Below are 23,322 nucleotides of genomic sequence, written 5' to 3'. Positions count from 1 at the left end.
TGGCGTGTGTCAGGTACGGTTCAATAGGGAAAGGACGCATGGCGAAAACAGTTGAGTTACTATGCGTGACAACTCATACGCGTGTTGAAACTCTTGGAGTTCTTGATTTAATGAAGCAAAGACCTCGGCTATGGGTATGATCTCGGCTAAATAACTTGAAAAAACTTGTTTTTTGGTTCTAAGGCATTGACAAAACAGACTACTAGTCTTGGACATGTGGAGCCGATGAATGATGACCTCGATAATGAAGGGTAGAGCATACTTAGCCGATGTGCTATATGGTCAAAGGATATAGGTTCCATCACCTCAGGATGTCGAGGTAATAGAACCTAGGGGGCAGTTGTGAGGCATACTTTTGTGAATGACAACACGTGGTCAAGGTGGCATCGAAGTGCCAGCCGAGGTGCCACGTGTCCTAGTCATGGTGCTGAGGTGATCTCGGCTAGGCTGAGGATATGGTGCAATAATACCGGTATCCGAGATGAACGGATAAGGGACAAGAGTCCTAGAATGGGGAAAGACCTCAGCCTGGATAAGGATAAAGCTCTTAGAGAGTTTATCTTTATCTGTTGGGGAGTCCAGGATGAGCATTGGGCTAGAGTCCAAGGGAAGCTAGGCTTGTACAGGGATCAGGTTAATGCTGACTATAAAAGTAAGGCACCATTGTGGGTTTAAGGTACGCTTTTGTATTATGGCTTGTGAATTAAGCACAATTAGTTATCTTTGAGAGATATTGATTACTGACTTGATCGTCGGAGTGCCCCCAGATAGAAGAACCACCGCCGGAGTCTTTTCTTTCTGTGACAGGTCATTCGGGCGTAATCTATTCTGTCTGTATTCTCCAGCTGAATACCTGTTTGGCAGTGTGGTCAGAAAACAACACACACATAAACCGTACAAGTTGCCATTGAAATGGGAACTCCAAGTTGCTAGGCTTGTCCAATTATTATTATTTTATGTTAATTATAATCACTTATCTAATGAATGGGAGTTCCCAATGATATTGTATTACTAGAAACTAATTATTTAATCCTACTACTAATCTGGTGCATAATTACCTTTTTTGCTTTAATTAAACGCCATTAACCCTTGTAATGCCGGCAACAACTGGCCAAGATTTTACTTGGTTTCTGTAGTTGTTGCCCAATCTTCCCCCAAACAGCTGTTCCCTCAATTTTTTTCCTTCTGTTCTTTAGTAATATGTACCACACTTCTGATTGGTATATTCATATATTTTCCACAGGCATTGATTCTCAAAAACAAAGCATTAAAAAAAATAAAAAAATAAAAAAATGGAAGGAAAAAACTCCTCCCAAGTCCATGATTAAATTGGAGATGTCCAGTTTGACTCATTGTGAGCTTACATTAAATTTGTCTCAAAAATTTAAACCATTTACTTTGAGAGCTCGTCAAGTACATTATTTTTAAAAAGTTGATTGGACATTGATAATCATTAGATCGGATCACATTTATCTTTAAAAAAAGAAAAAAGAAAAGAAGATTGTATAATTTTCTATTTTTTAAAATAAATTTGATCTGATTAAATGAATATCAATATCTAATTAATATTAATTTTTTATATAAATAACGTGCTCAATGAGTCACACAAGATAAACAATTCAAATTATTGATATGGGCCGCAGTGGGCCGAACTAGAGCTCTTTAGATTGATCATAAACTGGAAAGAAGGTATTTCCAAAACAGAATATCATTGACAAAATTTATATATATTTTCAGATAAAACTTTAACCACAACTAGCTTAGGGCTTGTCAGTAACATTGTGGAAAATTGACATATTGTTTTAGATCATGGGATATTGGACCAAATTATATAAGTTCTCAAATTATTGTATTATGTTTGACTAAAGTGAGATATAAAGAATTTTATAAGATTTGAATTATTTTTTGATGAGATAGATATTAATAAAAGTGAAAATAATTGTTTATAATTTTGTTTTTCAAATTTAAAATTTTCATTGACCAATTGGGAAAAAAATTCTAGAGCCATTGCATATGATGTAAACATACGAGAATTGTTATTTATACCATCAAAAAAAAAAAAAAAAAAATTGTTGTGCCATTTTTTTATCATCAAATATATATAATAAGATTTTATTTATCTTTAATATATTTTTAATAATTATTTTCAAATATGAAACCAAGGTGACACAGTCCTGCCAACGTGGGGTTTACCATCTAAACTATTCATTTTGTAAAGTGTACAGAGTTAGTTATGCATACAAAAATATATAATGATCAGATATTGATAATTACTTGGATTACATTGGTCTTTAAAAAATAAATAATTTATTTTTAAGATTATATTAGATATACAATCTTTTAAAATACAATTGTGACTTGATTACATAGTTATTGATATGTGATCAATCCAATTTTTTATGAAAAAATATCAATTAAATATAAGTTTTTACAAAAATTAAAATAAATGATACATTTTACAAATATTAATAATTAAAATCTTGGTAACCATTTCATTTTCAGTTTATATTTACAAAAATTTTAAAAATTGTCATAAAAATTTGTTTGATAATTTTTTTATTTTATAAATGGTTGTCTCAATTTGTAAATTTGAGAAAAAAACGTAAAAGCAAAAAATGAGTTTACATTGGTTTTTAAATAGAAATTTAAAAATTTGACTAACAAAATTTTTTTTTCAATTAATTTTTTTGTCAAATATTTTTTTTTCAAATAATGTTTTTTTAAATAATTTTTTTTCAATTAATTTTTTTTCCAATTAATTTTTTAATTATTTTTTTTTCAATTATAATGTGTATGATCCATTGTCATAAATAATAAAAAAATAAATATAAATATTTTAGGCCTGTACAAACATATTTTTTAGTGTATGTTTTTAAAATTTTTCAAACATTTTGTTCAAACCAAACGCGTTTATAATTTTTTTTTTAAAAAAAATAAATAAAAACAAGTTTATATAATTTTTGTAAAGATAAACAAAAAATGTAAACCTTACCAAACTTTTTATAATTGTATAATTATTTTCTAAAGATAGCATTGAATTGTAACTTTTTTAATTTTTATATACATAATGTAGCCAACGGCCTTACAGAAATAAATAGGATAAATTACAAATATACTTCTTAAAATTTGTTTAAAATAGAAATTGTTCTTTGTGGTCCATGTTAGAATTTTTTATTTCACAGAATTAATTGAAAAAGCGAAATTTCTAACGGTTCATCTATACAATAATAAAATTATCTGAATTATTAATTGAAATAAAATTTTAACGTTATTAAAAACTGTTAATTAACTTAATGATATATTAATAAAATGACTTATTTATTATGAAATTAGAAATTTTAAAAGGCATAATGTAATTTCTAAAATCACAAATAATAATTTATAATTTAAGTAAATCTCAAAAAATGTATTTATAATTTACAAATAAATAATTTGAATAATTAAAACAAACCCACAATGACTCACCATAGATTACAGAAGGGGTAGTTGTGCCAAAATGCACGACAATGACCCCAATTCCCCATGACATATATATGATGATTGAGCAAACCAGAAAAAACTCCCTATGGAAATTCAAGAAAGCAATAGAAATGTCGAAAGACTATGAATACACAAAATTTCCTTACAATTGCTGGACAACATTAGAAACTAGAGAATGGTTTGTTTTCAATTGAAAATTTAAAATTTTTTACTAGTAAAAGTGATTAAATAAAAAATTCTAATCGATAAGAGTTATTAAACAGAACTCTTAGATGTAAGATTTGAAAAAATTTAATTGGATTATATTTTCATAAACCAATTAAAATTTTTTATTTAATAACTTTTACCGATCAAAGACTTTGGCTTCGTTCGGGAAGTTGGTTGGCTTTTTAATTTTTTTGACTATTTTAGCCTAGGGCTAAAAAACTTGGTTTAGGAAGTGCTTTTGGCTTTTTTGTGAGAGAGGAATATAATGATTATGGGTTAGATCTGATATTTTGTCTTATTGAGTTAAAAAGCCTATTTTATTTTTTGTAACTAAAATAGCCAAAAAAAACCTCAAGATTGGCTTCCCAAACAGAGCCTTTAACTGTCTAATCCAGTTAAATTTTCAATTGAAAACAAATCAATTCGTGAAAACTAATAGCACAAATAATTTTTTTACAAATCATCCTACAGATGTGTGGAAAAAAATATACATATATTTAAAGTCTACAATAAACTTCACCTTTGTAGGGCTCCATTCCTTGATCTCGCATCTCCGTCAGAAAATCTTCTGTACTCTTTCATGAGTAACAAACTAATTACACATGATGGTGTGTCAGTTTAATCTTAATTAAAATCATGAATTGTGTACTGGGACCACCACGGCCATAGGAGTTACTACTAGGGGAGTTGGCACCGGTGAGCTTCGACAAATTGGGCACGTCGGGTTAAATTTTAACCAGGGGTCAATGCACCGGAGGTGGAAGAGGTGGCCGCACTCCGGTAACAAGCGGAGCATATCCGAATTCTTGTAATCTCCCAAGCATATGGAGCAGCCGTAGTCGGTGGAGGAGTCCCGGTTGTGGAGCTTTGCTTCCGCGTAGAGTAGTTTCGGGTAGTTGCGGAGGGTGGCTTCGTCGAGGCCTTGTTCGGTGGCGGCGGCGATGGAGTCGTTATCAGTGGTGGTGGTGGTGGAGGAGGAGGAGGAGGGGGCGCGGAGGCGCATGCTGGTGAAGGAGTAGGAAGCATATGTAATGACGATGATTAGTAAGAGGACTCCAAGGGAGAGTCCCATGCCATAGCCGAAGGATTGTGGGTTTTCTGGGACATCTGTGGATTCTGGGGTTGTGCTGTTCATTTTTTGTACAAGGACTTGGAGCCCAGAAAAGGTTGGAAATGGTGGTTTAGGGAGAGAGAGAGAGAGAGAGAGTTAGGTTGGGATGGGAAGCCAGGAAAGAAGATAAGAGGAGGTTAAGGAGGGATTAAACAAGGAAGATGAATCATCTGGGAGAGGGAGAGGGAGAGGGAGAGGGAGGGACATAACTATCTGTTTTTACCATTAATTGGGTAAGTGTGTATCTAATGGTCAACTGTTTCTGTCATTTGTTTTTGTGAAGTTGATATCTCTCCTTTGAGGAGAATTTATTTGTTAGTCTTGAGGTAGCTTCATATGATATTTTAATTGTGATGTGGTTGGCAGAAGGATAAAATTTATAAATTTATATTAAATAATTAAAAAATATAATATGATATAATAAATTGTGATTGGTGAGAAGCTTAATCACCTGACATTTTTGGAGTAATTAATAATTTTTCCCTATAGGATTACTAGCTGCGCTAATCAACCTTGTCTTGGGCCAGTGAGTGGACATTCTATTCAAGTGGCCATTTGGTAATTTGATTTTTATAAAGGAGTTTTAGTTTTTAAATTTTTTTATATGATGTGAAAAAATTTATTCTTTTCATCTCAAAATATTAGTTTTTTTGAAAATTTTAATATTTTTGATTGTATAATTATTACACTTTAAAAATAGTAATTTTTAAAAACGATCATTTAATTTAAAATTAAGGTTAGTATAATTTAAAATAAAAACAAAATAGAAAATTTATGTTATTTTAGTTTTTTAATTTTGAAAAGAGATTAATATTTTAGGATAATGAAAAATAAAATAAAGACTAATATTTTTGGGATGGAAGGAATAATATTTAAAATTTTTTTTTTACTTAAATAAATAATTATGAAAAGAAAAAGTTAATAATTGATAAGTAAAGGTGACATTTTGACTTTCTTCTGCTAGAAAATTGGCTGCCAAAGACGACCCTTGGGGATACTTCGGGAATACTTCGTGAAAGCGTATATTTAATAAGCGAAAATTGATAAAAAGTTCAGTTTAAAAAGAGTAAGGTAAATAAGGATATGTTAAAAATGTTGCAGGAAAATTGGCTCAAAAAGTTGCCGGCGTCGGTGACTAGTGATCAGCAGCAACAAGTAGTAGTGGTACAGAAATATGTGATATTCAATAGATAGGGTATTGAATGAGTGACATGTGTCACATTTTAACAGATAGATAGTTTGGTGATTTTAAGAGATAGTCAGGTTAATTTCAACATATACTTATCATTTTGGACAAATTGTGTTCTTTTGGCCCAAAGATGTTAGAGTTTGGACCTAATGACTCAAAAGATTACAAAATAGATTTATGTCTCGATACTTATTTCTTAATCATGTACAAACTTATTTTGATTTTGATAAGTTTCTAATTTTAGTTAATCAATAATTTAATTAGTTTCTAGTTTTTCTCATTAATTGAATGCATTTATTAATTTTATCTTTTATATATAAATAATAATTTAACAAATTCTGAGACTCATCAAATGCAATAAAATATAATTAATTACTTAGCATGACCCATTGTTTATTAGAAAATTGCAATTTGATATTTGAAAAAGCATTTCAAAAATTATTGGGGAAGTAGAGCTAGTAAAGGAATGAAATCTAAGCTTTGATGAGATAAAATTTATCCACTTTTTTCTTTCCTCATCTCTTTTATTTCTCTGCTCTCTATGTTACTCTAGCCCCTGTTCAATCATTTCCTAGCCATCTCTGTGACCTTCCATTCACTTTCATAATGTTTTTGACGGGTACATATATAAAAATCAGTCCCGCTACATACCCTCAATGGGGTCGTGCCTTCAGTGACGTGGCGCGTCCCCACTGACTGAAAACTCAAAAAAAAAAAAAATTTTTTTTTGGACCAATCCCGGAGCGACACCTCACTGGGGGTCGACCCCCGGTGGGATAGGAAGCATTTTTCATATAAAAATATATGTATGACAAATGAATATTATTTGATTTTCAATGTTTTTAATAAATTAAATAATAAATGACAAAAACACGTGTTACGTACAATCACACAATGGCCCTGTTTGGTACAGTTTTTTTTTCAACTTATTTCAGCTTTTAGCTTAATTTAAGCTATTTTGATGTGTTTGGTTTAGCTTAACAATGCAGCTTATAGCTTTTTATAAGTCAGAAATCAGCTTATTCTTTGAGTAGGGCAGGAGAAGCTTAATTTATAAGTCAGAAATCAGCTTATGTTCATAATTATAAGCTATAAGCTGTTAAGGTATAAGCTATAAGCACTTTCCCACAGCTCTACCAAACAGGGCAATAAATCTGATCCTTTTAATCAGAATAAATTAGGAACCCTTGAGTATGCATGAATCAGAATTTAAAATATTCCCAAATAATGTGTATATAGTGTGAAAAAGGTCAAACAAATGGATACGACAAAATTTTGAGGTAATATATCAGAGAGGAGGATCTGGGGATTTCCCTTTCTAATATGAAATAATTAAATAAATAATAACAATAACGATTTAAGGTTTGGTATAATATCAATTGAGCCAAGCTTCTCACTAGCCTAAGATTGGACTGGAGCGTGCTGTTGAATGTATATGTGCCCATCTTGGGTTCTATTTTGATAATTTGAACTGTTCAATGTATAGAATTCGTCTAGTACTTTATCCATGTAAAAGATCACATTGATCGGATCAGATTTCTGTTAACGGTATATATAATTTTTAAAATAAATTGTTGATAAATATTTGATCCGATCAAATAACTATCGATATTCAATCAACGTGATTTTTTACAAGAATAAAGTACTCAACAAATTTTACACATTGAATGGTTCGAATTATTAAAACAAGACCTATGATAAATATCACAAGTCTAACAATTTCATCTAATCTACAAAATAAACTGAAGATAAGCGTGACTTACATTAATCGTCCCATTTAGTAAACAACGGCGCCTCTTGGATTGCATGCCCAGTTTTTCCTTGGGAAAGGAATGTGGATCATGCTTGGTAATTTTAAAATGATTATTAATTAATATCGTTCCGATTTATAATCAAACTTACAAAATTTTATAATTAAAAATGCAAATTTAACCGTACTAAACACGTTTACGCATATCTTTGATTATCACATTTTGTATAATTTTAATATTGATCTTCCGTTTTCTGAGCTCAATATTGATATTTGTAAGATATTAAAAAAAAAAAAATTGTTTATGTCTACCAAATTTTTTTTATATTTCCATTTAAGAAAAAATAAAATATGTATGACCCTAGGTAAGTTTTGCCCTCATTGGATAAAAATTCTGATATGCCCCTATTCATGACCAAGACGAATTTGATTGATAACTACAAATACCACAATCTCCTGTAACAAAGGCTACTTTAATTCATAACAAATCACAACAAAACCTTATAATCAAGTTCATAATCAATCACAATATAAATTTAATTTCATAATAATTCATAATTAACACAAAATTTATAATCAAAGTTATAAATTTTCTTAATTAGAGTGTATGGCACACACATCATGTGTACCTAAGTTTCGGCAATAGGCTCCAACCTTGAAATTTAAAGCTGGGGCCTAGATGCCGGGCACATGGGTTTTGACTGCTCAATGGATTGGGCTTGGATCAGTCTATATTAGATTATTGAATTCACGGGCTTAAACATATAGACCTATGGGCTTTGAGAGAAACTTAACTCATATGGGCCTGATATGGGCCTTTTTCATGAACTTCAAAATTTATTAAGAAATAAATAATTGTAATACAAAATTTTGATGTGCATCACAATAATTAGAGTGGCATATCAAATCATTTTATTCATTGAAATATAAAAATTACATCCATTATGGGTATTTGATTAAATTGTATGTTTCCTAATCTCATGAAAATATAGATATTAGTTGTATAATTGCCATGCTGTTCACTTATTAACTTTAATCTTGTTGTTCTAAAAATTCATTTGTACCCAAAAAAATGAGAAAAAAAAACAAGAGAGAGAAACAAATATAATATTTATTATTAGTGCATATGAGTCTAATACAAACTTTTTGGATGGGTCTATTGGGTAAGCAGGTTTCAATAAGCCCATCGGACCAAGTTTATGGGCAGATGGACTTATTGGAACACTACACCTAATATACAAAAGCCGTGTTATGTAATTAATACAACTATTAGACACAAAATCTTAGAAAAATTTATATTAATACCATCAACTTTTGCTGTTAAAGTCAATTAATAATAAAATTTTAATTTGAGCCCTACAAATAGGGCTGCATGTGAAACCTAAGCTTAACCAAATTAAATTTAATAAATCAATCATGTTTTTTATGTGACACATTATTGTTACAGGTGTTGAGTGTGGGTGTGTGTTTAAGTGTTAGATTAATTATCAATTCTCATGTCAAAGGATATTATATTTAATATTTTAAAAATATTTCTTTTATTTTTTAAGAATAAAATGATGTTTACAAATTAAAATATAACATTTTATGTATTAATTAGAAATCTAACGTGTAGTTTTTTGGGTGAATAATCTAACGTGTAGTTATATAGTAAACTTGAAAATTTTTTATTTATGTATTTATTTTTTGTTGTATTAGTCAAGGTGCCTTAACTAAACTAAGAATATTATAACGTAATTTTTGAATCAGTTTATTTTATTTTATTTTATTTTTAAATGAACATGAGAAAATTAAAGAATATTGTAATAACTCTATATGGTTTGTAAAATTTCATATAATGTTTCTATCAAATAAATATACAGAATTACTGTAGAATAACCCAATTCGCCCAGCCCCAAAAATACAATAATGTCAAAAGAAAAAAAAAATTAAAATAAAAAACAAAGATTAACAAAAATAATCTCTCAATATTGAGTCTTGACTCAGCTATTGGTTAAAAGACTTCATGTTGGTTTTTGGGTGAGAATGAAGGATTGTGAACTTATATACTTTGTTGGTGGATAAATTAGAGTGTCAATCCAAAAACATCAATTAAATTTGGTTGAAATTTCAAATTTCCTATTGATTTCGAATGAAAATATATACTCCCAACCTCTGATAGTTACAAGCCACAACAAATCACCGCAATTATTGAGATTTCAGGTGTGCATTACTGGAGAAAGTTTCATCTGTAATGTGTATACAAGCAATTCTGTAATAGAGTGGTTGCTTGAATTAGGACGCATTACACCAGCCATCTTTATAATTTAGGGTTTATATTACTTTTGTTTTTGACTTTTTAATTGTGATACATTTTATTTTAAATTTTGAATTTTGTTCCAAACAAGGACAATCAATGATATTTCCTTTGCAAACGGTCCATTTTAAAAACAAAATTGTTACAAAACTTATTTTGTGTTGATTAACTTGTACGTTGATTGAAATGTAATGATTTTTTTTTTTAATGAATAATGTTATAACTTTTCTTAGTTGTAAAGTTATGTTTGATTTGGTTTTCATAATCAATTTTTAGAAAATTTTTCTAAGAAACTAAAAATTAAATTGGTGTAAAATTTTTTTAAATAAACATCATTTTTGTATAATTTAACTCCGCCGAGATTGTTAACAACTCCGCCGATCCCAAGCCCGGGTTAAGGAGGAGGGTTGTGTGTTAGGTAGCCGACAACCAACACGTGAAAAAGCTGCTCAGATCCCTTATGACAATGAATCCTACTTTGAATCCTTTAAATGCTAGATCGTTCCCTTTAAGTGACACGTTGTGCCTACCTTCGGGTGTTTCAAAAAGTGAGCAAGGGGCGCCGCATCGATGCCTGGGTGCGGTGAAAAATAGGCAAAGGTTCCTGGGTTTTTCTGGTTCCTATGTTCCAAGTGGGTAAAGAAGCTAGTTCAAGACTATCGATTTAGGGTAGCCACTTGGAACATAGGAACCTTAACTGGTAAGACGATAGAATTGGTAGATGTTATGATTAGGAGGAGAGTTAGTATAGCTTGCGTACAAGAAACTAAGTGGACGGGCGAGAAAGCTAGGGAAATTAAGGAAACCGGTTTTAAACTGTATTATAGTGGTAAGGATAAACACATGAATGTGGTAGGAATCATAATTAACAAGGGTCCTGTGGAGAGTGTAGTGGCGGTCACTAGGAAAGGGGATAGGATTATGCTAGTTAAACTAGTTATTGGAGGGAATATAGTGAATGTTATTAGTGCATACGCCCCTTAAGTAGGATAAGATGATCAGACTAAGAGGGATTTTTTGGAGCAAATAGATGAGATCTTACAGGAGATACTTGTAGGAGAGAACCTGGTTATAGGTAGAGATTTTAATGGCCATGTAGGCATAGATAAACTAGGCTATGAAAGGGTACATGGTGGATATGATTTTGGTGATAGAAATGAGGCTGGAGAGAGTATCTTAGATTTTTCGTTAGCTTCTGACCTGGTGGTGGCCAATACTATGTATAAGAAGAGGGAGGAACATTTGATAACCTTTAAGAGTGGATTAGTTAAGAGCCAAATAGATTACTTCTCAGTGAGAAAAGTAGGCCACCTAAAATGCAATGATTGTAAGGTGATTCTTGGAAAGAGCCTGGCCTCTCAACATATGATTTTGGTACTAGATTTATTTTTTAGAGGGAAATACCAAGCTACGAAGGCTAGTGGGCGTTGTAGGATGAGATGGTGAGACCTAAAAAGGGATAAACTAGAAATATTTAAGAATTGAATGGATAAGGAAGGTACTTGGGACTTGGAAGATGATACTAACACTATGTGGAACTCGATGACCAATTGTATGAGGAGAATCTCAAGGGAAGTGCTTGGGGAGTTGAAAGGAACGGGACTCAACTCTAGAGAAACTTGGTGGTGGAGGGAAGAGATTCAAGCAGTAGTTAGGGCAAAAAAAAGAGTGCGTTAAAAAGTGGCAGAAAGATAGAATTAAGGAAAACCTTAAGAGTTATAGATTGGCTAATAAGGAGGTCAAGAAAGTAGTGAGAGAGACTAAATTGAAAGCTTATGATGACCTATACACTAGATTAGATAGTAAGGAGGAAGAGAAAAGAGTATACAAACTTGCTAAGATACGGGAGAGCAAAACAAGAGATCTTAATTAAGTTAAGCGCATCAAGAGTGAGGATTCTAAGGTATTGGTGAAAGATGAAGAGATTAAGGAAAGATGAAAGAATTATTTTGAGAAACTATTAAATGAGGAACATAGAGGTACGACAATAGGGGAATAAATAATCAGTAATATGATAAACCAAGACTATAGGTTCTATCGCATGATTAGGAACTTTAAAGTGGAAATTGCACTTAAGAAGATGAAATCAAATAAGGTTTTAGGACCCGATGATATCCCTATTGAAGTTTGGAAGTGTTTGGGTAAAAAGAGAGTTGCTTGGTTGACTAGGTTGTTTTGCAAAAATTTGTTGACTAGGAACATGCCAAATGAGTAAAGGAAGAGTATTTTAGTACCAATCTATAAGAATAAAGGTGATGTCCAGAATTGCAACAACTATAGACGAATCAAACTAATGTGTCATATAATGAAAGTGTGGGAGAGGGTGATGGAACGCCGATTGTGAGATATAATAGAGGTGTCAGAGAATCAAATTGGGTTTATGCCTGGCAAGTCAACAATAGAAGCGATCTATCTTTTGAGGAGAGTAATAGAAAAGTATAAAGAAAAGAAAAGAGACATTCATATGATATTTATCGACCTTGAGAAAGTATATGATAGAGTGCCCCGAGATATAATATGGTGGGTGTTAGAGAAGAAAGATGTGACAAAAGGTTACATTAATGTGATTAGGGACATGTATGAAGGGGTGGTCACCACTATTAGATCACCAGCTGGAGAGACAAATGAATTTCCTATCACTGTAAGGTTACACCAAGGATCTACCTTAAATCCTTATCTTTTTGCTTTAGTTATGGATGAGTTGATGAGAAATATTCAGGATGACGTGCCATGGTGTATGCTTTTTGTAGACGATATTGTACTAGTGGATGAGCCTAGAGAAGGAGTTAATACAGAGTCAGAGATTTGAAGAAAAACTCTTGAATCTAAAGGATTCTAGATAAGCAGAACTAAAACAGAGTACATGAATGTAAATTTAGTAACAGTAACAACAAAAGCGGAGGAGAAGTGAAGATTGAATCAAGAATAGCCTAAGAATGAACATTTTCGTTATTTAGGGTCGATTATCCTAACAGCGGGGGAGATTGATGCAGATGTGGCCCATAGGATTAAGACGAGATGGTGTAAATGAAGAAGTGCGTCTGGAGTATTGTGCGATAAACGAATACCCACTAGACTAAAAGGTAAATTCTATAGAATGACTATTAGATCGGCAATGTTGTATTGGATGGAGTGTTGGGCAACCAAGAAACATGTAGATAAGATGAGTGTGACTGAGATGAAGATGCTAAGGTAGATGTGTGGTAAGACTAGATAAGACAGAATTAGAAATGAGTGCATTCGAGAATGGGTAGGAGTAGCACCGATAGAAGATAAGTTGAGAGAGAATCGATTGAGATGGCTTGGTCATATTCAACGGAGACCAACAGAGGCAGTAGTGAAGAGATGCGATGCTGTAACGGTAGATGGAAGTGTTAGGGGACGGGGTAGGCCTAGATTAACGTTGGCTGACGTTGTAAATAGAGATATGAATCTACTTAATTTGACTAATGAAATGGCCTTTGATAGGACTACGTGGAGAAGAATGATTCATGTAGCCGACCCCATTTGATGGGACTTACGGCTTGGTTTGATTTGGTTTGGTTTATCATTTTTGTATAATTTGATCTTTTGGGAGGGTAGAAATAATTTTTTTGATATTTTTTTTTGTTAAATTAGTTTCTATTTTTTTAAAACTCAAACATGGCGAGAACTTTGATATCATTATTAAACCAATCTATTAAATCAAAAAATTCATAACTAAAAATATTTCATATATTAAACATAGCGATTACACATTAAAAGCCTAAGAATCATCCATTACATGATAACCATCTAAAAATATTTAGAATTAATTACCTAAAAGTCTTATCTACATATTTGGTGGTAGCGTACGTCCTGTTAAAAAGTTTTTGAACAAATAAGTCCCATTTACAAGTAAAAAAACGTTTTTCCCTTTAATCCCAAAACTACGAATGTTCTCAATTTCAAAACTGAGAGTGTTTTCAATTTATAATTATCAAAACTAAGAAATTTCACAATTTTTTTTAGTATGAATTGAGAATATTATCGAAACTAAGAAATTTATAATTATCAATTTTGAGAAATTTCTCAATTTTTTTCATAATTAAAATTGAGAATATTATAAATTATGAAAGTTCTCAATTTCAAAAAACACTTGATCTCTCTCTCTAATGGCAGTGGCATTTGTGAACTCAGTGAAAACCGAGACCTCACAATCAATGGAGTCGTAATACAGAGCCCTAATTCCAATAAAATCAAATAGTACAGTGCAAATCTAAACCAATTGACTCAGATCTGGCATTACGATCGAAATGCTATCGCCGCCGGATGATCTCGGAGCATCGAGTGGGTCTCTAAGAAGAAGCTTATCCACCGATCCAAAACCAACAAGCGAGCAGCCTCCGAACCCTCCTCTACCACTTTTCGGCCGACTCGGAGTCATGGGTCTGGAATCGTACCCATTGCCAGTGCCGTAATACGACGTCGCAGAAGACGAGCACGACCGAGGCATGAGCTTACCACCATTCAGCAAAGACGACGACGGTTTGAGTAAGGGAAGGAGGCGATGGTTCTGGTGGTGGAGCTGGATTTCCAACAACAGAGCTTCGTCGAGGACGTCGATGGAGGACTTGAGGACGGAAGAGAGAGGGAAGACAACTTGCCTGGAGTTTGTTGGAAGGATAAATTGTTTTACTAAAAATTAATGGGAATTGAAGGAGCAAATAATTTTATCTGGGAGCAAATAAGTTCACAAAATGGGATTTGTATGTAAATGGCCCGAATATCTATTAATAACAAATACAATCATCTATTACATGATAACCATCCAAAAATATCAACAAAAACAATCACCCATTACATCATCATCATCCAAACACATACTCAAAATCAATTTGGTAAAAAAATAAAAAATTTATTATTTTTATATAATTTTATCTTTAGTGGGTATAAATAATTTTTAAAAATTTAAAAATATTTTTTTGACATTCATTTTGTCAAACTAGTTTATATTTTATCAAATTGACTAATTTGCCCTTAAAATGGAGTAACAATGTTTTTAATTATCTTTATTTGAAAAATTCAAAATTTAAGATCAAATATATTACAATTAAAAAGTTAGAAAGCAAAATAATAAAAATCCTAAATTACAGGGGTCGTTAGTGCATCTTGCCTTTTGAATTATTATGTTAAATTTATTTTTTTTTTCATTCTTTTTCGACAAACTCAACGCACCACTGACTAAACAAATTATTGGTTGACTTGTTATTTGCTTTCAAAAAATCTCATTTTATTTTTATTTTCATAGTTTTATTATTTGCAAGTTTAGATTATAAAAATGGAATAGTAGAACTATAAAGTGCCCATAATATGAGCCAGTCCTAGACATGTATAAATAAACATAATCTCCGCAAGAAAGATCTCATATAGTTGATCTTACCCCTGCTAATAACCTCCCTCATATGTTCTCAAAAACTAAGGCCAACTATTTCTGAGGAAGTAATGTTGGGCATGACTCTTCCTAGGATTTGTTTGAAAATTATTCTTTAGAAAATTACTTGGTACCCAAATTTCTATTCTTTAATCATTGTTGAATTGTATGTTATGATAAATATTTTGAAAAGGTAGCATTACTTTTGATCGTTAAATTCCTAAAACAATGAAGGCATATATGATTTCTAAAGGAAAATCTAAAATGTCTTGAAAGATAATTGTTAGAAGTAAAAGTTAGCAACTAACTTGATTTATGCTGTAATAATATTCAGTTCTAAACTTTTGCTTACAATATACTGAAATTCTCATTTACTTTAGTATCTCCACACCATATTGAAGAGAAATGCCAAAGATTCATAATTAAATAGGTAAATTATAACATTCATCCTTTTAGTTTGAATGAATTTTATTTTGGTCATGGTAGTTTCAATTTGAACCCTTATTTTAATTTTGTTACGATGTGGTCCCTTTGTCATGTATTTTAACATTTTGAAAAAAAAAAAAAAAATCGCATACAAAACTAAAGAGATTAAGTGGAATTCAAAATTGTATGGACTACCGGTATAATCACATTGCAGCAAAATTAAAAGTATAGAGTTCAAATTGTTTAAACTGAAATTACATAAACTAAAGTTGCATTTCACTTAAAATACAAGGACTAATGGTGTAATTTATCCTAATTAAAGACTTATAATTCCCATAATGACCTAACAAAGAGTTAGATTTTACATATTTAAATTTATTATAAATTAAAAATTGATACATAATTTTTCGTATTATAAAATCACGGGTTGCAATTGTTTTCCTTCATTTATTATCCCAAGAGGCATGAATAACTCTTTCAATACCAAGAACAACAAATTATACCAACATTTGAATCATCTCCCTAAATTATGTGTATCACACCAATATTTTGTTGACAATTAAAGTAATAAATTATATTACCTTAACATTTGTACTTTTTGTGTTGGGTTAATTATATTTTATTTTTTCGTGGTTTGGCCTAAAAACTAGGGGTGTTCGCGGTTCGGTTTGGACGGTTTGCGGTTCGGTTTGGACCCGCCCGCATCTATGCAGTTTGGGGAAAAATCGACCCGCAACCGCCCGCAATGCGGTTTGCGGTTTGTGCGGATAGGGTTCGCGGTTTTGCGGGCGGTTGCGGACGGTTTGCGGTTTGAACTTTTTTTCCAAAAAATTATTTTTAAACTTTTTTTTTCTCCCATTTTGTCAATCTCTATTTTGGACCTTTTTTCTCATATTTTCTAAAATGCTCCAACATTAATAATTAATGAACTAAAACTTATAAAAAAAACTTATAAAATAAAAAACACAACAAATTCAATTCATAATCTAAACAAATCATTCAAAATCTGCATTCTATCATATTAACTTGCATTCATCCTATCCTACATTCATCATTCATAATCCAAATAAGAAAATCCTACATTAAAAAATCAACATTCATCATTCCTAACCTCCAAAAAAAAAAAAAAAAAAAAAAGAGTAATTCTTCATTAACTTACATTCATCCAAAATGCAAAAAAAAAAAAAAAAAATTCATTAAGTTACATTCATCCAAAACCAAACGCAATTAAAAAAAAAAAGTTGTTGTCAAACATAAACTTCATTCAATACAAACCCATGAAATAAAATTAAAATACTTCTAAGATATCAAACTTCATCTTCATGAATCACATCCAATTCAACTTTCGCAAATTCCAATTCTAATTCCATGCATTTGGTTGATGAACCCTACACAAACAAATTAAAAAAATATAAACTTTAATCTTCAATTATAGATAGTAAGAAATGAAAAAATAAACAAATGTCTATATATTGCATCTCAATATAGTAAGAAAATGTGTTGATATGAAAAAATTACCAATGACCAATGGATATTAGACATCAATTATAGCATCAACATTATAGGTTGAAGTTGAAGATGAGCTTGACTCCAAAGTACCTAATTAGAAGTCAAGAAGAGAAGATTATTAAAACTTACATTCGAAAATGAATAATAATACAAATTAAAATAAAGATAAATAAATTCTCATTTACCCGAGTCATATTGCTCAAATTCTTCCACATCATCCATCGCCTTTCGAAGAGAAATTGGAAGGTTGCTTCGAAGCCAATTTTGAGTACATACAAGAGCTTCAACCATAGAAGGCGAGAGTGAACTACGAAATGGGTCAAGAATACGCCCTCCCGTACTAAAAGCCGACTCCGATGCAACGGTAGAAATAGGCATGGCCAACACATCCCTAGCAAGTTGTGATAACACCCTATATTTGGTTGCATTCAACTTCCAATAATCCAAAATCTCAAATGTTTGATTCTTTGCAAAATGTTCAACCTCGGATAAATATTGTTCCAATTCCGACTTAGATCCACTAGTGCATCGCCCCTCTAAATAAGAATTAAATTGGGAGTCAACTAAAGAATAGGGATCATCATCATCATCATCATCTTCCACCATATTCACAACTTCACTCACACTTGGAAGTTTCTCATTTGAAGGATAGAGTGTGACATAATGGCTATACAAACGACTCAAGCAACTCTTAACCTTGTCTACCATCTCTTCCACCTTCCTATTATCTCCAAGAAATAAATTGGAAAAACAAAACTCCAAGTATGTCATTTTTTTGGTAGGATCAAGAACCACCGCAACATACAACAACAAATTGATTTTGCTTCCATCCCCCCAATACTTGCTAAACTTTAGCTTCATAGTCTTTGCCATTGTGCTCAAAGTATCATCCTCCTCCAAAATTAATTGGTTAATTTTGCTTTCAATGACAAACATCTCTTTGTAAAAAGTATTGGAAGTAACAAAGAGAGACCCCGAAAATTTCTTGGTTGCAACATAAAATAATTTTAGAAACCTCAAAAAAATTCTACACTTTTTCCAATCCAACTCATTCGGACTTCTTCTTATGCCACCATCAACATCATTGAAATAAGGTTCAAAGTTGGAATCCACAAACTTCAATCGATTAAAAGCCTTCTCATACTTTTCGGCGGCCTCTAACATCAAATAGGTAGAGTTCCACCTAGTTGGTACATCTAGGCATACAAGAGCTTTTGAATCAAGTTTGAGTGTGGCCGCACACTTCTTAAAAACATCATGCCTATGAGGAGAAGACCTCACATATCTCACCGCAAGTCTAATGTTGGCAATAGAATCATCCATTTCTTTCAACCCATCACTCACAACGAGATTAAGAATATGTGCACAACAACGCATATGAATAAACTCATGTTGCAAAATAGTCCCCTTCCAATCTTTGGTTATCGTTTTCAAATATTGAATGGTAAGATTATTTGAACTAGCATTATCAACTGTTAAGGTGAATATGCTATCAATGTTCCACTCAATCAAACACGACTCAATTTTTCGACCCAATGTTTCTCCTTTGTGATCCTCAACTTGTTGAAAATTTATGATTCTTTTTTGAAGTTTCCAGTTATCATCAATGAAATGAGCAGTCAAACACATGTAACACAAATTCTGAATAGATGTCCAAGTGTCCGTAGTAAAGCAAATTCTACGACCCTTCATGGCCTTCTTTAACTTATCCCTTTCATTCTTGAATATATTGAGCACTTCTCTAGATATGGTTTGACGAGAGGGAATTGGTGTGAATTTGGGTTGCATGACATTACAAAATCTTCTAAACCCAACACCCTCCACAAATCTAAATGGCAACTCATCAATGACCACCATCTCCGCAAGAGCCCTTTTACAAGTATCAAAATTAAAAATTGTTGCTACAACCTCAACACCCTCTTCATTTTGCTTCGGTTTAAGATTTAGTGTTTGTTGACCATCTGTATCCCTATTTGGATATTCTTTACAATTGGGTTAATGACTCCTCAAATTACTAGTCCCATGAGTTCTAGAGTCAGCCATATACTCTTTCTTACAATATTTACATACGGCTCTACGCTTCCCATCGGTCCCTACAACTTTGTCAAAATGATCCCAAACTGTGGATGGTGCTCTCCCCCCTCCACTACTCTCACTCTTTCTCTTTGGGGGTCTAGGAGGCTTAGGTTTAAGTTCAGGTTCGGGTTCGACTAAGAGAGGATTCATTTGAGAATTAGTGGATTCCGGAGGTACAAGATTGATTGCGGGAGATTGAATACTATCCTCCATTTAAACTGGATTACAAAAATACAATCACAGAATCAATTTTACAGACATTAAATAAACAAATAGAACAAACAGATTGGAAGTGTTTATTTAATTCACATAACAAATAGTACAAACTCCAAATTGTATATTCATTTGAGAATCTAGTCTCAATGTGATGGATACTAATTGATTTAACTTCCATGTTTGTATACTAATTGATTTCTTATGAATTTTATGTGAATTTTTTAGTGATTTTTAAAATCGTCCAACTTTTCTATATAATTTTCAAAGAGTTTTTCAATGATACAAAATTCATCAAAATTTGATTTAAAATGAAGATTTTGGCAACCGTTTTTCAATCGCTCGTCGATTTATCCCCTCATGGTTCAATATAGCCAAAAAAATCTCCCATGTAATTTTGGATTAAAGTGTTATTGTTTGTTTTTCCATCTAAACTAATGGAAGTTGTATCACACACACACACACCTTATTTTAGAGTAAGCTAGATTTTTTTTTTTTTTAAATAAAGTGAAATTAACACAACAAAAATATAATTATATTCTCATCTTCTCCAAACCTAAAATTAAATTAAGATATTAATTAAAATAAAATTATAATTAAGGATTGATCTAAAATATAAAATATAATTAAAAATTGATCTAAAATAAAAATTAGATTAAGTTGTTAGGAATTGCAATAAATAATTAAGGATCTACAATTAATTCTGATTTAATTGAAACAATGTTAGGAATTATAAATTATGTGTGTATGAAAGAGATGGAAGAAAATAACAGAAAATGCCTGAGAATATTACAGTAATTTCGCATATTTATCAAAAATATTTATCAAAAAAAATATTTATCATGACAGATCATTATTTATCAAAAAAAAATAATAATGATGAAAAAAATATTTATCAAAAAAAATATTTACAGAAAATAACACTTCATGACAGATCATTATTTATCAAAAAAAAAAAAAATCAACACAGATCAGATGGATACAAACAAATCAAATCTAAATCGATCAGATCAGATTGTCTACTGTTCAACACAGATCATCCAACACAGACAGATCGATTTAGAGTTGGACACAGATCATCCAACTATCCAACTCTGAAGCAGATAAATAATGATCATCCAACTATCCAAAAAAAAAAAATCAACACAGATCATCCAACTATCCAACACAGACAGATCAAAAAAATCAACACAGATCATCCAACTATCCAACTCTGAATATCAACACAGACAGATCATTATTTATCAAAAAAAAAAAAAATATCAACACAGATCAGATGGAATGGAATCGTTGTTTCGCTGAGAGAGAGAGAGAGAGAGACGGAGACAGAGACTTACCTGAGAGTTGCCGAAGGTCGATCGGTGCTTCGCTGAGAGAGAGAGATGGAATCGGTCACTTCGCTCTGAGAGAGAGAGAGATGGAAGAACAAGAGTGAGATGAGAAGAGAACTGTGAGAATGAAGATGTTTTTGAGAGATGCTTACCTGAGATGATAAGAGTGGTCAGTGGTTGCTTTGCTGAGAGAGATAGATGCCTGAGATAATGAGTGTGATCGCCGATCGGTGGTCGCTTCTCGCAAACACAGAGATGGAAGAGAAGAACAACGGTGGTGAGGTGAGAGAGTGAAATGAAATGAAATGAGAGATATGTTTTGAGAGATTAGGTTAGGGTTTGTTTAAACGGTCCAGATTTGTTTGGGCCAAAAAAAATTTAGATGAACGGCTTAGTTTTTTCTTAAAAATATATATATATATATATATATAATGCGGGCGGGTTGTGTCGGGTACGGGTAAAACCCGCAACCCGCCCGCAACCCGAAATTCTCTCATTTTCCAAACCGCACCCTACCCTAATGTATTTGCGAAACCGCCCATAAACGTGCGGTTCGGATCGGTTCGGGCGGGTTGTGCGGGTCGGATAACCCACTGCCCACCCCTACTAAAAACACATTAGTGAATATTGTATCCAATGTGCTTCCACGATTGTGACTCATTGTAAGTTTTCTTTTATTTTGTATTCTAATTTCTCATTTCAATATAAGATGGATTCTCTTACTTTCAATATTATAGTATGTTAAAGCATCTACAATGGTTTGTCATTAGAGCTGTCAAAGCTAAAATATAGCAGCAGTGTGCAAAAATTGGTGCTCCAATGGCCTGTTATTCTTCTTGTCAAAGATAGCAAATGTCATTTCTGTTCTCAAATTTGACAAGTTCAATAGCAGGTACCAAACTTGCCACATCAGCAAATATCAACAGATTTTTAGCTCCAAAATCAATTGAAAAAACAAAATTCAAACATAGAAAACCTCCCAAATGTCATAATCAAACCCAAATTTCAAAAGAGTCACCAAATTCACAAATTTCAGAATAAATTTCACAATTTCGGATAGTACTACTTCAAAGCAGTATGGATACAAAAATTACAGAACTGAAAAAATTGAAGATGACTCTAGAGTTTCAAGTACAAAAGTAAATAGATTGAATCACCATCAAATCAAAAAAACAGGAAGTCCAAAGAAAAGATTTGCAGTTAGAAAGAATACCCAGGAAGTGAAATTTGGAAACAGACCCTGAGAGTAATATGTATTTCAAGACAAAATTGAGCTTCATATCAGAAAGTCAAACCCATTTCTTGGGTAACCTCTTTCAAGAATCCACCACTGCAATATTTTTTTTAAATTCCACAAGCCTCGTGTGGAGCTTATTGATGGATGATCCGAGTTTTCTCAAACAGATCCATCTCTTTCAAGATCCGATTCGGATAGTACACCACCGCATTCTCAAGTTTTCTTGACAGCCAAACAAACAACAACAGTAGAACCACAAATGTCGTGCACGACGTCCCTAGAGACGTCAAGAACGAGCTGAAATCCATCTGGGTTTTCTCTCTCTAAAACCCAAATCACAGAGAAAGAGAGAGAGAGGGCCAACTGGTTTGAAATCAGAGAGAGAGAGAGAGAGAAAAGAATGAACACAGTGGGTCTGATAGATATTATCAGTGAGAAGATTCCAGAGGCTTTCATCTCTACCGTGGATTAATTTTTCATCCAACGGTTGGACAATGACTTTTTTGGGGGGGGGGGTAATTTACAACAGCTCTTTTTGTTCCTAAAAGAAATAACAAAATTATATTTTTCACAAATTATATTTTTCTTTTTTTTTTCATCTCTTTTTCTGAATTCCAATTCACAACAAACCTCCCAAATTACATTTTTATTTATAGTTTTTTCACACAGTCACTATAGAATTTTTAGTCTTTATTTGCAATAACATTTTTATGTTCCAATGTAATTTTGAGTATTTAAATTTATTTTTTCAAATTTTCAATTTATTTTTTATTTTTTATATTTGTCTAGTCGAATATAATATAAATATATAGTTTTTTTTTACAAACAGATAAAAAATTGTCACAAAAGACAAAAAATAAACAAACAAAAAATAAAATCATTTAAAAATCTATATCCAAACAACACCTATAAAATTGGAGGGAAAATTGGTTGAGATTTACCAAAATAGCATGTGTACCATTGGAGCACCATTGCTATAATTTGGCAAATTACAATTATTCATTACCAAATTATAGCAATAACAATGATATTATAGCAACAACCATTGGAGATGCTTTTACCATGTTTGTCTTAAAGCAATGACTACTTTATGCCCTGGATTCAA

General features: G+C 32.0%; 1 protein-coding gene across 1 annotated transcript; it reads right to left on the bottom strand.

The window, feature by feature from the left end:
* Nucleotides 1–17,377: 17,377 nt before the first annotated feature.
* On the bottom strand, nt 17,378–18,298 carry LOC145796664 (zinc finger BED domain-containing protein RICESLEEPER 3-like). Its single transcript, XM_082881841.1, has 2 exons — nt 17,546–18,298; nt 17,378–17,450 (listed from the first exon to the last, which is right to left on the bottom strand). The coding sequence occupies exons 1-2, from the start codon at nt 18,294–18,296 to the stop codon at nt 17,386–17,388; spliced, it is 816 nt and encodes a 271-aa protein (XP_082737967.1). The 5' UTR covers nt 18,297–18,298; the 3' UTR covers nt 17,378–17,385.
* Nucleotides 18,299–23,322: the final 5,024 nt, after the last annotated feature.

This window comes from Camellia sinensis, chromosome 8 (assembly GCF_055761805.1).
Source record: "Camellia sinensis isolate YWXY chromosome 8, ASM5576180v1, whole genome shotgun sequence".
Classification (NCBI taxonomy): Eukaryota; Viridiplantae; Streptophyta; class Magnoliopsida; order Ericales; family Theaceae; genus Camellia; species Camellia sinensis.
Note: the sequence above shows the minus strand (reverse complement) of the source record. Positions and strands in the feature narration are given on the sequence as shown.